Source organism: Rissa tridactyla, chromosome 7, assembly GCF_028500815.1.
Source record: "Rissa tridactyla isolate bRisTri1 chromosome 7, bRisTri1.patW.cur.20221130, whole genome shotgun sequence".
NCBI classification, from domain to species: Eukaryota; Metazoa; Chordata; class Aves; order Charadriiformes; family Laridae; genus Rissa; species Rissa tridactyla.
Window position 1 is genome coordinate 17,949,959 of NC_071472.1, and position 13,752 is coordinate 17,963,710.

General features: G+C 64.7%; 1 protein-coding gene across 2 annotated transcripts; it reads right to left on the bottom strand.

Moving 5' to 3' along the window:
- Nucleotides 1-104: 104 nt before the first annotated feature.
- On the bottom strand, nucleotides 105-6,137 carry LOC128913064 (sterol 26-hydroxylase, mitochondrial). Of its 2 annotated transcripts, XM_054210059.1 has the most exons (10): nucleotides 6,114-6,132; nucleotides 5,925-6,027; nucleotides 3,636-3,826; nucleotides 3,164-3,363; nucleotides 2,883-3,080; nucleotides 2,584-2,744; nucleotides 2,074-2,240; nucleotides 1,713-1,794; nucleotides 1,431-1,631; nucleotides 105-1,333 (listed from the first exon to the last, which is right to left on the bottom strand). In XM_054210059.1, the coding sequence occupies exons 3-10, from the start codon at nucleotides 3,821-3,823 to the stop codon at nucleotides 1,208-1,210; spliced, it is 1,323 nt and encodes a 440-aa protein (XP_054066034.1). In that variant the 5' UTR covers nucleotides 3,824-3,826; nucleotides 5,925-6,027; nucleotides 6,114-6,132; the 3' UTR covers nucleotides 105-1,207. The 2 variants fall into 2 exon arrangements, with proteins under 2 accessions (XP_054066034.1, XP_054066033.1); XM_054210058.1 differs by having other exon boundaries at nucleotides 5,925-6,137.
- Between the last annotated feature and the right edge of the window lie 7,615 nt (nucleotides 6,138-13,752).

A 13,752-nucleotide genomic window follows, 5' to 3' on the forward strand; every position in this document is an offset into this window, starting at 1 on the left:
GCAGGGCTGGGGCACCCAGCCTGGGATGCCCACCGGGACGTGCTTCAGCGAGGGTGGTGTGGGCAGAAATGCCACCCTCTGCCCATGTTGGTAGAGCCAGGGGGACGGGGACATTGGCTCACTGTATGTCATGTAGCCTTGATGGCTCCACCATGGCAGTGGTTAGCAGGTCCCCTCAGGGACACCCTGGGCACACAGGAGCCTTGGTGCCAGCAGGATTTCTGCCTGATTCTTCCCCCCAGTCCAGCTCGGCTCCCCAGCAGCAGGAACACGAGGGGGGTTCACCACGGGGGTGCTCTGTACCCCAGCCCTCCAGGAGCTCAGGCAAGCAGCAACGCATCCCCTGCCTGTTGGCTGCTGCCAGCTCTGAGCCCCTGTGATGGCCCTGGGTGACAGCCAGCCTGGGGACTAGGGGAGCTGAGCCGATCCTTTCTGATGATTTGCCCGGAGTGAGTCCTGCCCCCATTTCTGTGCCCCCATATCAGCATCTCAGTGAAATAACGGCTGATAGCAAAAGGTCCCGGGTGCTCCACACCCCCCATGTGCTGGCTGGCCCTGCCAGCACCGGCTGGTGACATGATACCAGCGCCAGGTGGTGACAGGCCCCCTCCCCATCACAGCGGACATGCTGTGTTATTGCTCTGCTTGCCCACGACCAGGGCTGGCTCCATCCCTTGGGACCAGACGCAAACCCCAGACCCCTGCTGGCAGCCCAACTCTCCCCAGGGAGGCAGGAGGGAAACTGAGGCACAGAGAAGCGGCTGAGGCCAAGGTCAGCTGTTCAGAGAGGACCCAGACATCCTGGCTCCAGGCACAGATCCACGCGCAGCTACACAAGGACGGGACGAAGGAGACACCAAATGGCTGCAAGCCCCCTCCCCACATCCCCCCCCAGCCCCGGCAGAGCTCCCGGGTCCCCGACGCAGCCCAGCTGGGCACAGGATGAGGCGGGGGGACACAACCCCTTGCGGTGTGTGAAAGGCACAGCAGTTCCCCAAGCCTCCTGCTGATTTGGGGTAGGGGGACACTAGTGCCCCAGGGGCAATTTGGAGGCATCTCTCATCGCCCCCCTCACCTTCCCCACAGTGGGGCTGGGAGTCCCCCAGCCCAAGTCAGGCAGAGGCTGGGTGCTGGGGGGAATTTGCCTTCCTGCCCCTCCTCGTGGGGCAGCGGGGGTCCCCGTTTGGTGCCCAGCATGGGCACGCAGTCAGGGGGCCCCCGGGCGAGCGATGAACTCCAGGTTGATGGGCTTGTCAGCCACCAGGACGATGCGGGACACAGATGTCACCTCCACGCCGCGGGGGTCTGGCCGCACCTCAAACGCCTGGATGATCTGTGGGGCGAAGGGGGTGGCAGTGCCTCAGGGACCCCCTGGGGCCCCCATCCCAGCTTGTGGCAAGGTACCTAGGGTGGGGGAAGTCCCTACTCACCCTGGCGAGGGCCAGGTGCATCTCCAGCTCGGCAATGCGGCGGCCGACGCAGGCACGGACCCCGTAGCCAAAGGGGATGGAGCTGAAGGGGTGGTGGGGGGAGCCGTGGCCCCGGAGCCAGCGCTGGGGCAGGAACCGCTCAGGCTCGGGGAAGTAGGTCTCATCGTGGGACATCGCGTAGTGCGCCAGGACGAAGAGGGTCTGCGGGTCAAGAAGTGGGGGTGTGTTAATGACCCCTGCCGGGCACCACTGGGGGGTCCCCACAGCACGGCCCCCACTCACGTTCTTGGGGAAGAGGTAGTCTCCGATGACAATGTCCTTCTCATAGAAGACCCTGGCATTGGTGGGCACCACAGGGTAGACCCTGGGGTATGGGGAGAGTTAGTGGGGAAGCAGGACCCACCGGGGAACCCCAGGGGGAAAAAGCCACAGGCAGGACATCTCCTGCTGCTCAGCAGCTGCGTCCCCCCTCCCCAGGGAGGACGTGGGTGGGTGCAGCCCTGAGGGACTGAAATCCAGCCCTGCACCCTGCCTGGCTGGTGCACCCAACTGGTGCACCCCCCGATGTGGGGGGAGAAGGGACTGCCCCTGGGGAAGGGGCTGGTGACCGGGACTCTGGGGCAGGGGCAAGGCTGGGCTGTACCTCAGCGTCTCCTTGATAACAGCCCGAAGCATCGGCATCTTGGGGATATCCTCAGCACCAGGATACCGGTTGGCAGGCACGACGGCTTTCAGCTCCTGGTACAGGGTCTCTTGGATGCCGGGGTCCCGGGAGAGGTGGTACAGGGCCCAGGAGAGCGTGTTGGAGGTCTGGGGGAGGAGAGCACAGAGGGGAGGGAGGGAGATGGGGCTGGTACTCAAACAGCTTTGTGCCACGTGTGGCACCAGGACGGCAGCAGACAGCCCCTGCCCCAGCGTGCAGGGAACCAGGGGTGAGGGGCAGCGAACACAGGGGAAACTGAGGCAAGGAACAGGGCAGGGAGCAGAGCGGAGGACAGGATCTGTACTGACTGATCCCTGAGGGTTTGCCCCTGTGGGACGTCAGCCCCCCAGCTACCAGCCCAGAGCTCACAGGGGCTGGGGAGCGTGGCTGACCACAGCCCCGTGGCTCCCCCCGACCCAGCATGGATCTCAGCGGCTGCCCAGCTCTCACCGTGTCCACGCCGGCCAGCAGCAGCTCGGCCACGCTGCCATAGACCTCATCCAGGCTGAGCCTGCCGCTGGCCAGCAGGTAGCTCAGGTAGCCAGACACCTCTTTGCCCCGCTCCACCTGTCCCTCCAGCTCCTCCATCTTTCGGTCAATCAGGGTCTTGCCTGCAGGGACAGAGAGCAGGACCCAGCGCTGACAGGGTGAGGGTGGCCAAAAGGACACATGGCTGGGGACTGCCCCACCTTTGAGGGTCCTTAGGGAGTCCAATCCCACCATGCTGGGTTCCCATCGTCACCACTCACCGAAAGCGAAGATGGTGTCCCAGCTGTCCAGGTAGCGGTCCCAGAAGGGCAGCACCTTGCGGCTCCATCGGGGCAGGACGGTGGCAAAGATGGAGTTCTTGAACATGAGGTTGATGGAGTCGATGAAGCGCTGGGTCTCGGCGGGAACCTGCTGCTTCAGGCACCCAATGCGAGTCTCGAAGAGGATATAGGAGATCCCTGTGGGGGAAAGGACTCATCGAGACCCCCGCGGAGATGGGGAGAGTGGGGCAGGGCAGGGGCAAGGGGGGGGACCCCCCTACCTTCCAGGGCGAAGCGGTAGAGCAGGTTGGCCACGTCCCCCACCAGCACCCCCGAGGGGCTGCGGCTCCGCTCGTCCCGCAGCCGCACCATCAGGTCCGACACCACCTCCCCGATGGCGTCCGCGTACAGCACCGCCTCCGAGGGCTTCAGCAGCCGCTTGTTGAGGACCTGGCGCAGGCGGTACCAGCGCTCCCCTTCCCTGTGCAGGGACGGGGCTCAGCGCTGGGGGCACGGCCGGGCAGGGGACAGTGGCTGGCAGCAGTTTCCCAGTCCCTGAGTGCATCCCCCCCAACACCGGGCTGGAACCACCCCAAGGGTCTTTCCACCCGCCATGGCCATGCTCTTCTGCTTGCGGGGGACACGCTGCTTGCAGGAGAGGGAAGCGATGCGAGCTGCCACCTGGGCCCTACATCCGAGGAAGGGACAGGAGCCACACGCCACCCCGCAGAGTGCTGTTAGGGCAGGACTCACTCGGTGAAGGGTCCATAGGGCAGGCGCCGGGTGTCACGGTGCTCCTTCCACAGGGCCATGTCACTCCGCATGGGGTACTTGCCCTCCTGCCGTAGCAGCTGCTCCAGCACCACCGGGCTCCCGATGTTAATGTTCTCATAATGCCCGAAGGTTGACTTCCAGATAGGGCCATAAATGCGCCGGGACATCAGCTGTGATGCACCAGAGCACAGCAGGGTGAATGGGACAGGGCCAGCACAGGGGCAGGATCCATCCCTCCCTGCCCCGATGCTGCCCCGCACCTGTCCTGGGGACCCCTCAGCACCAGCTGGGCCCAAGCTCTGACCCCCCCCAAGATGGCACCATCCTTGAAACACTCTGCAGGTGGCTTGGGCTGGTGCCTCCAGGCTCATGTCCTCTGCTAGCACTACGCACACCATGCACCAACCCCCGGCATAGGCTGGCACATCCCTCACCCACCCCAGAGATGCACGGAGGGCCTGGTGGGTCTTTTGGGCAAGCAAGGCCAAAGAGGGGACGGCAGGGACAGGGACAACTGCCAAGCACGGGGCTCTACTGAGATGCAGGGCCATTGCAGTGGCTGTCAGCAGGTCCAAGCCCCATGGCTTCCAGCGTCGCCCCCGCCATGGTCTGCTCAACCTGGGGACAACAGTCCCCGCGTGGGTCCTTGAACCCACTGCCTGATAAGGGTAGTTAATGATCAGCGGTGGGAGGGCAGGACTGGGCTGCTCTCAGGGCAGGCTGCCACCACTGGGGCACGGCCCTGGGGCCACGGGCTCACAAGCCAACTAGGGGACATCCACCAGCACCAGCCCCACTCTGGGCTCTGCCGGCTGCAGCTCCCCTCTCCTCGGCTGCACTCAAGGGTGCCATGCCTGTCCCCCCAAACGGGGAGCACCGTGACCCCCAGCGCATCCCTCAGGGGCAGCCAGGCACGCTTTTCCAAGTGGATCTGCACAGGGCCACCTCCAAGGGGTGCTTTCCATCTCACCCGGGCACCGCCAGAGCCCCCGCAGAGTGGGTCCAAGCCTGGGGGGTTGTAGGGGACCTAGCCAGGAAGCCCTGGTCCCCGTTCCCCGTGGCTGCGGGGATGCACGTGGTACAATCTCCCTTGGTGACTGACTGCATCGCAGCCTGCGCCCGGATTCAGCTGGATTCGTCACCGCGGGGAGACGTTCCTCGCGTGTGGTGGCAGGAGGAGGGGGAGGGACGGCCGCCCCGGTGCCGCAGCCAGCTCGCCGGGCGAACAAGCTGCGTGGGGCCGTGGGCTGCCGTGGCCCGGGCTGAAGCTTGCCCACCGGTGTCTGCTGGCAGCTGGGACCCTGGTAGAGTAGGGCTGGGAGAGAAAGGCTGAAGCCAGAGCTGCTGGAATCCGGGGAAAGGCTCCTCTGGAGCATGTGGGCATCTGTCCGCTAAGCCGGGCCACGTCTGGGGCCTCAAGGGCAGGAGGGAGCAGAGGGGAGCTCCCATGCCCGCTCCCTGAGACCCCGCTGCCCTGCGACAGCCCTTTCTCCAAACATCAGTGCCCGGCGCTCTGCGGTGCCGGGGAGGCCTGATCCCACACACTCCTCCCGGCCGGTCAGAGCTCCAGGGCTCTGGGAAGAAGCCGCCTGGCTCGCGGCCAGCCAAACCCATCGCTTGCTTCATCCGACGTATGAGGAAGTGTTGACAGGAGAAAACAAACACCTCTGCCTATCCCTCCCCTGCCTGCCTGGGTACCATCTGCCCAAACACCTGCCTGGCTGCCTGCCCCCCAAACCGTGGCCCCTCCAGCTTGTCGTGGCCGGGGCAGCTCAGGCTGCCCGGGGATGCCAGGACCCCATGAGCCGCCCCTGAACCTTTGCCCTCGGCTGCCCGGCCGGCTTGGGGGATACTGGAGTAGCCCTGGGCTGGCTGGACCCTCCCGGGGCCACCCGGTTCTCTCCGTGCTGCTTGCCCCAGCTTCACCCCACGGCGGAGGGGTGCTCCCCGCCGCTCGGCCCCTCCTCTCCCTCGCCCTGCCGCCCCCGCTTAACTCCCTGCCGTCACTTGTAGGCTTCTCCCCCCGCGACGCCCCGGAGCCCATCTCACCCTGCCCCCAGCACGCACCCACTCCCCCGCTTTGCAAAGCCCCCTCCCCACGCACAGCATCCTCCCCGCACCCCACCCGGGAGCCCCCCCCCCCCCAACCCACGCACCCCCCCCACCTCCACGCCCCCGTGCAGGGTCCCCAGGCCCCCGTTTACCCCGCAGCCCCGGCCTTCGCCCCCCCTCCCCCGCCGCCCCCCGGGCCGGGCTGCCCCGGCGCACCTGGAGCCGGTGGGTGTGCAGCAGGTAGCCCCGCAGGAAGAGCCAGACGAAAGTCCGGAGCAGCCCCGGCCCCGGTAGCTCCTCCGGTCCCTTCAGCCGCGCCGGCCCCGCCGCCGCCGCCGCCGACCCCCCGGTCCTGCGGGGCGGCGGCGGGCGGGGGCTGAGGAGCAGCGGCAGCAACGACCGCCGGGCCCCGCCGCTCGGCCCCGCCATGCTCCGTCGGCAGCGCACGGGACGGGGCGGGGCGGGGAGGCACCGGGGGCGGTGGGGGGGCGGCACCGGGGGCGGCACCGGAGGGCGGCACCGGGGCGGCAACCGGGCACCGGCACCGAGCACCGGGAGCTAAGCATCGCCCAGCGGGTGCTGCGCACTGGGTACCAGCCCCGGTACTGGGGATGGGGAACCGGCTGCTGCACGGCGGGGACCGGGCGCCTTGTGCCAGCTGCTGCACACCTGCTAGCAGGCCATGGATACCGGCTACAGCCTACCGGCTACCGGCTCTGGCACACCGGGTACCACGTGCCATACACCGAGTACCGTACACCGGGCATCACACACCGTGCACCCGGTGCTAGGTACCTGGAGCTGCCACATAGCAGGTACTGGGTGCCACGGGCTGTGCATTGCTCAACGTCACCGTGCAGCAGGCAGCTCACAGCCAGCACTGGCACGGCGTGGCAAGTACAGCACCCTGGGGACAACGTAGCGTGTGGCACTGGCACCGCTACCAGCACTAGGTGCTGCAGGCCAGGCATTGCACATGGACAGTGGGCGCCAGGGACGGCTCACCAGGCACCGCACATCATGTGCCGGCACCGGCATTGCACACTGGCATTGGGTACACTCCGCAGTGACACCAGGCTCACCGCTGGGCCTGCTCTTCAGGGCTGCTGCCACTCCTGGCCTGAGCCCTCCTGTCCTGCCTTGTCCCCTGCCTGCTATATCCCTGTCCCTGCCTTGTGCCCCTGCAGCGCAGGATGATGCAGGGAGCTGGGTCCAATCTGTCCCAGGGCCTCTCTCAGCACTTCCTCAGGGTGCTGCCAGCCGGGACCCCACATGAGGAGACCTTGGTGTGCCCAGTGTAGGGTTTGGCAACCCATATGGAGGTGGGTCTGATTTGTCATGGCGCCAGGGAGACCATGGCACCAGCTCCTGCCCGACCTGGCGCAGGCCAGACTGTCCAGCCCACAAGCAGGGCTCTGCTGTGGTGGTGTCTGGGGCCATGGGTGCAGGGCACGTCCCCTCTGGCTAGCCTGGTGCTGCCACCAGGTCCTGGGGCTGTGGGGCAGGGCACTGCCCTGCCCAGGTGTTGTTTCTGGGGCAGCGGGCACTGTGCCTCTGGCTTGGACATGCCAGTGCTGATCATTAACCACCCTTATCGAACGGTGGGTTCAACGTCCTGGACAGGGACGGTTTGTCCCCTGTTGTCCCTCTCAGTTTGGGGGACTGGGGGGGTGTCCCAGGCTGGTGCCTGCTGTGCTCCCTGCCAGCGGGGCCAGGGCTGGCGGTGCAGGATGCGGGCACCGCCGGTGCCTGCAGACACCCGTGAGGCTCCCCGGGCTGGGACAGCCAAGCGTGAGCTCCTGCCGCCATCTCATGGCTGCTCACAGCCAGCTCTGCAGCTCGTCCTGCCCCAGCTTGCCCTGCCTCGGCCAGGCCCAGAGCCGGGGGCAGCGACAGAGCCCAGACCCCAGCCCGGCTCGGGGAGACCCAGCCTGGCACCCGGACACCTCTCGCTCCCCGTGGCAGGGGACACCTCCATTCCCCTTGCGGAGGAGTGGGGCCCTGCCACCTCTTTCAGTTTAAAGCTGTTGCCCCTTGCAGAAACAGTAGAAACTACAGGCCGTAGTAAAAAGTCTATTTCCATCTTTCTCATAAGTCCCTTTATATATTGGAAGGCTGCAATAGGGTCTTCCTGAAGTCTTCTCATCTCCAGGCTCAACAACCCCAAATCTCTCAGTCTTTCTCCATAGAAGAGGTGTTGCAGCCCTCTTATCGCTTTTGTGGTCCTCTGGACCCGCTCGAGCAGATCTATGTCTTTCTTGTCCTGGGGCCCCTAGAACTGGACACCCATGAGAGCGGGGTGGAGGGGGAGAATCCCCTCCCTTGCCCTGCTGGCCGTGTTTCTTGTTCTGCAGTCCCAGATACAATCAGCTTTCTGGGCTACAAGCACAAATTGGTGGCTAAAGTCCAATTTTTAATCCATCAGTATCCCACCCAAAGTCCTTCTCCACGGGGCTGCTTTCCTTCCTTCCATCCATCCATCCGTCCGTCCGTCCGTCCATGCATCCATCCCCCAGCCTGTACCGGTGCCGGGGTTGCCCCGACCCGGCTGCAGGACCTCTCACTCGGCCCTGGGGAAGCTTTACCACCGCAGCGGCTCTCCGGGCCGGTCCTCGCTGCCCTCCGCGGCCTGGCCGGGGCTGGAGCGGGGGGACGCGGGCAGCCCGGTTCCTTCCAGCTCCAGCCGCTAGGCTGTGCTGCCCGCCCTCCGACGGCGAGCAGCGGCGGGGCCGGGCGGGGGCTCGGCCGGGGCGGGCTGCCAGGGCTGTGGGGGAGGCCGTGCGGGAAGAGGGGGGGTGTGAGTCAGACACCCCCCCCCCCCCCCCCCCCGAGCCTCCCGGGGGGGACTTCCGAAGGGGAGCGGATGGGCCGTGACACATCTGCAGCTGGAGGATGCCGCGGGGAGCCGGGGACATCGCCAGCTCCCGGGAAGATGGGGACCTCCAGTGTGGGGCCATCGCTGGCCCCAGCTTGGTGACAAGCAGGGCAGAGGCAGGAGAGTGAATGCTGCGTTTATCCATGGTGATGGGGAGGGTATCGTGGGGTGTCAGGTCCCATCCTGCGTGTCCCCCTGTCCCAGCGATGCCGTGACTCTGCTCCTCTCACAGCTGCACCATCAGGTCCGGCATCACCTCACCTGTGGGACCTGCGGGTGCAGAGGCACTGTGGGACCCCCTCACTGCTCTGCCCCTCTGCAAGGGGATCCTCAACCCACCCATCACCACACGCTGCTCGGGGGTTGCTGACGCCAACAAGGAGGGTCCTGGCTGCTGGGACGGCGTGACAGCTTCTTTACGTGACTCACGCAGTGTCACCCAGAGCTGGAAACTTTTCCCAGGGCTGCATCTGCTAATCCCCCTCTGCTCTCCCACAGGCAGGGGAGCAGGATGTCCCAGGGGACGGCATCCCCTGACTCACCCCCAGGAAAGCCCAGGCTGTGAGAAGGCTGAGCCCGGGGTCCCGGGAATTGTAAATAGCCTGTAGCATTAAACTGGAGATGGCCTGTCAAGCCAGCTGTGTGTCACCACACTGCCACTGCCTGAGTCACGAGCCATGCTGGGGCCGGCGGATCTGCACAGGGGGGACATGGAAAGATCCAGAGGGAGGGAGGGGGAAGATCCCAGGCCGGCAGTCAGCTGCTCCTCTTCCACATAGAGGGTTCAAGTGGGACCCTCTTGTCTCTCTCCCAAAGGTCCCCATCCCCTCGCTTCCCTCTGTCGGACCCCTCAAACCTGGGCAGGGGCTTGGGGACAGCACAAAGCTTTTGAAACAAGAGGTAAATCAACAAGCACGATGGTGTCGTCTCCCCGCCCTAACACAGGGCTCAGCACCCGGTGGTGACCTCTGCTCCGAGCTCTCCTCGCTTTGTGCCCTGCAGGACCCTGACAGGCCGGGACCTTTCCCTGAGGACGTGGGAGCGGGACGCCGGAGTGAGCCTGGGGCTGGCGGCCTGTTATCGGCAGGAGACAGGAGGCAGCCCCGGGCTGCTCTCAAGTGCTCTGGGCTGATTAGTGACTTCAAGTGCCTACAGAGTTATTCTAAGTCAAGTAGGCGCAAAGGGAGCCAACCTGGGACCGGCAAGACCAGTGCCAGGCTTTGCTGGGGGTGTCCCCCATCACCTCTGCTCTCTGCCAAGCCCTCCGAGATGGGGAGGTGTCCCCCCCATCCAGCTGCTCTCACTGTCCCTTACTCCTTCCTGCAAAAGGCTGTTTGCTCCAGCCCAAAGCAAACCTGATTTTATCTCCCGACTCCAGTTCCCTTGGCTGTGGGCCACGGTCGATGCCTCCCACGCAGGACTTGTGAAGCCCATTCGCGGACCCGCGCACAGAGCAGGCTGTGTACGCTGCCACATGACATCATGTTTACTGCCCGTGGGGGCCCAAGGACACCCCCTCCCAGCGGCATTGCTCCCAGCCCAAGCAATGCGTGTCCTTCCCATGGCCGGACAGACGGATGTGCGGGGAGCTGGAGGGAGCAGGACTGGCCACGGCGCTGTGCCTCCTCGCAGAGGGGTGGTTTCGGCTCCGCTGGACTTGAGGTGGGTCACCCCTGGCCTCAGTTTCCCCTCTGGGCTGTGGAGAACGGATCCTGTGGCAGCAGCGAGCGTGAACTGCTGCAAGGGCACAAGGTCAGGCCCTTGAGTTGTTGCTTAGTGGGAAAGACCAATTTTCTCCCCTTGGGATGTGGATATGCCCTTCTCTCACAGGACAGAGCTGGGCCTTTTCTGCTGGTAGATGAAATTGAGGTTGTTGGGAAAGAATGATCATGTACAGAGTCATAGGGGCTCACTAAGGAGTTGCTAGGGCCATCCTTCCTCCCGTCCGTCCGTCCGTCCATCCATCCATCCATCCATCCATCCATCCATCAATACTTGCATACAGCTTTCTATCTCACAACCATCTCCTCATCCATCTCCTGACCTGCCTGTGCACTCACCCATCCATCCATCAACAAACACATGCATCCCTCTTCCCACCCATCCCCATACCTACCTGCCTGTCCATCCATCCAGCCACCCACCCACCCATCGGTCTGTCCGTCCTCCCATTCACCCCTCCATCCATCCATCACTTGTTTGTCAGTGCCCGAGTGATGTCCGGCCACCAAACAGCCCTTCTCGGGGCGGGTACAGTGCGTGACCATGCATGTGTGTGGGACCTGCTGGCCAGGCAGATGGCAGGGATGTCCCAGGCTGTGCTCTGCCGTGGGGCTGACCATGGGGCAGGGGCTGGAAGCGCCGGCTGGGGGGAGGCAGGGGACCCGTCTAATTTAAGAACGGGCCCCACGGTCGCTGTCAGCACCGGGCGGCTCTGATCTGGGGACAGGTCCTCATCAGCTCTGCTCGCCACCCGCCGGCCCGACATGAAAGGGCTCTGCGCCCCGATAAGGCCCCAGACGCTTGGCCCTGGCTGTGGGCAGTGCCACGGCCGAGCCCCGGGGGACCCCCGAGCATGGCTGTCCCCAATTCACCATCAACTCAGCACGACAGGGATTGTGTGTTTGTATTGGTCAGGGTGCCCTCCGCTTTGGGCACCGTATCGTACCCTGTGTCACCGCCAGCACCCACTGGTGACACAAACCAAAGAGGGGTCCATCGCCAGTGTCTCCCTGGCTGCCACCAGTCCCTCCGCTGGCCGTTATCCTGCACTGGAGTCCCCCGGCCTCGAGCGGCCACGGACGGGGATCATGTTGTTTTAATAAGATCATTGTCCTCCTGCTGTGAGGTCGCAACCCTGGGCTTATGACATCACAGCGCGCTGCCATGGAGATGCCGGGATGTCACAAACACAGCTCGATGACCTCACTGCAGGAGCGGGAGATGGGGCCAACCTGGGTTTGATCGCCAATGTCCTCGGGAATAAAGGAGGGGAGGGACGCTGGGAAAGTATGCGGCTGCTGAGCGCCGGGGTGTTTGGGTTGGAAATCGCCGTGCTTTCCCCGCAGCGGGAAGGGCCAGTTCCTTCCTCCCCCCGTCCGCTCCCTCCCAGCAGCCAGAACCCCCCCCAGTCTTGCGGCTGGGGGGGAGCTGGGGGAGTGGGGCACCCCTATCCCTGCCCTCGGGGCCACACGGTGGGCGGTGAGAGCCAGAGCTCAGGCAGCGCTGGGGCACCAGCTTAGGAGCAGAGGGGGGTTTGGGGGGGTATGCTGTGTCCCCGAGCAGAATGGGGCACTCGGGGGGTGCCTTGTCCCAGGAGTAGGGTGGGGACCACTGGGGATGCTCTGGCACAGGGCAGAGTGTGTTGGTGTCTGGCGGGGGGAGGTCTCCGCTTCCCCAAGGGAAGCCCAAAGCCACACTGTGACATGGGTACATGGTTCCCCATCCCAGCACCCTGCAGCTGGACCCTGGACCCCTTGGCCCTGCCCAGCCACCCAACAGCCCCCACCTCCCCATCCCAAAACCAGCAGTGTCTTCTGGGGGCCAGCCCCATGCCAGCCCCTGCTGCCCCATCAGCTGTCCCCAACCGCAGCCCGGCTCTCCGTCCTCCTCACTCAGACATTGTCACTTGGGAAATCACAGCTGGCTTGGGGAGACACCTGTCCCCCCACCTCTCTGATGCAGGGGTGCGGGGGTGCCTGCCCCCCTCCTTTCCGCCCCCCCCCCCCCCGCATCCCCCATCATTAATTTCCATCAGTGGCCAAGCAGGGCCAGGGCTGCCCCGGGGGTGGCCGAGGAACACGGCGCTTTCCCCTGATAGCAAAAATAAATACATTAAAATTCTTGCAGGAGGCAGAAGAATGCGGGACGGCAGGAAAAAATTGTTTTATAATTTGTAATAACACAAAAGCCGGGGCGGGGGGGCGAGCGGCGAGAGGCGAGGGAAGGCAGAGACAAAGGATCGGCCGCGGTCGAGAAGGCTGCTTTGGGGTGGCAGTGGCATCCCTGTTGCCCATAGCTCTGGCTCAGTGTCACCACTGGGTGCCTTGTTCCCTGAAGGACGTGGCCTCTTGGGTCCTGTTGCAGAAAGGAGGCTGAGCAAGGCTGGTCCTGCAGCTGGGGGGAGCTGGCAATCACCCCCTCCAGCTGCTTAAGCGGGTCTCAGCATCTCTGTGCCTCAGTTTCCCCCTTACTAAAGGGGGATTTTTATGCAATTGGGATAAAACTGGGAGGCAGGGGCAAACCCCAGGCACCCCCCTGGTCCCAGCTCCCCTGGTGCAGGTAGAAGGCAAGGAGTCCGCCTTCACCCATCCTGCCCCACCAACCCATCTCAAGAGGTTTCACCACAGGACCCAGGCAACGGGGCCAGTTCCCGTACACGTGCTGGGGGCACCACGACCTCCCCCGTCCCCCTCCTGCCTCGCACAGAGCTGGGACGTGACAAGACGAGTCGCTGTGCGCCAGCCGCACCTGCTCGCCGGGATGGGGCTCCCCCTCCTCCTGCTCCCCTCTTGGGGGCAAAATCAAAGGGATTTTTCTGCCCTTAGGAAATCAGATAAAGGCTCCTCACCTGCCCCGCGCCGCCTTTGCAAGGAGGCCGGGCGCTCGGGGCGGGGGGGACAACAGGCACTTTCAACACGCCGGCAGATGAACCATGTGTTGCAGGGAGCCGCCATGGAGCTCTGCCCGCAGGGGCTGGGGCCCCGGGCACGGTGTCGGCCTGTCCCTGGCCTTGGCAGGGGTGTCCCCTCCCCAAGAGCTGCCTGTTGCTGAGTTCTCCCCTTGATTTGAGGCAATGGGGCATGTAGGATGGAAGCTGGCGGGTGAAAGAAAAAGACCCCGGGGACTGGACACGGTGCAGCAGCCCAGACGCAATGCCCAGCTCAGGAAAGGTCCCCGTGTCCCTGTGCTGCAGCCAGGACAGCTCAATCCTGGCCATCATGCCAAGGGTGCAGGCTGGTAGCCCGATCCCTGTGTGGAGTGGCAGGGAAGGAGCAGGTGGGAAACCTCCGAAGGTGGTAGGAGTCTCTTACCTCCTGCACCCAGGAGGGAGAGGAGAACCATGCCAAGCTCCTGATAGAACCCAAGTTATTCACCACCAAAAGCTGCTGCTGGGGAGCAAACGTGCCCAAGTAAAAGGGAGAAACCATTGATGATGGGGGGCAATGG

Coding starts and splice junctions, on each gene's coding strand:
- LOC128913064 (XM_054210058.1), bottom strand. CDS start 6,137: ATGGCGGGGCCGAGCGGCGGGGCCCGGCGGTCGTTGCTGCCGCTGCTC. Junction 3,081..3,163: donor CTACCGCTTCGCCCTGGAAG/GTAGGGGGGTCC, acceptor TTTCCCCCACAG/GGATCTCCTATATCCTCTTC. Junction 2,745..2,882: donor GGACACCATCTTCGCTTTCG/GTGAGTGGTGAC, acceptor CTGTCCCTGCAG/GCAAGACCCTGATTGACCGA.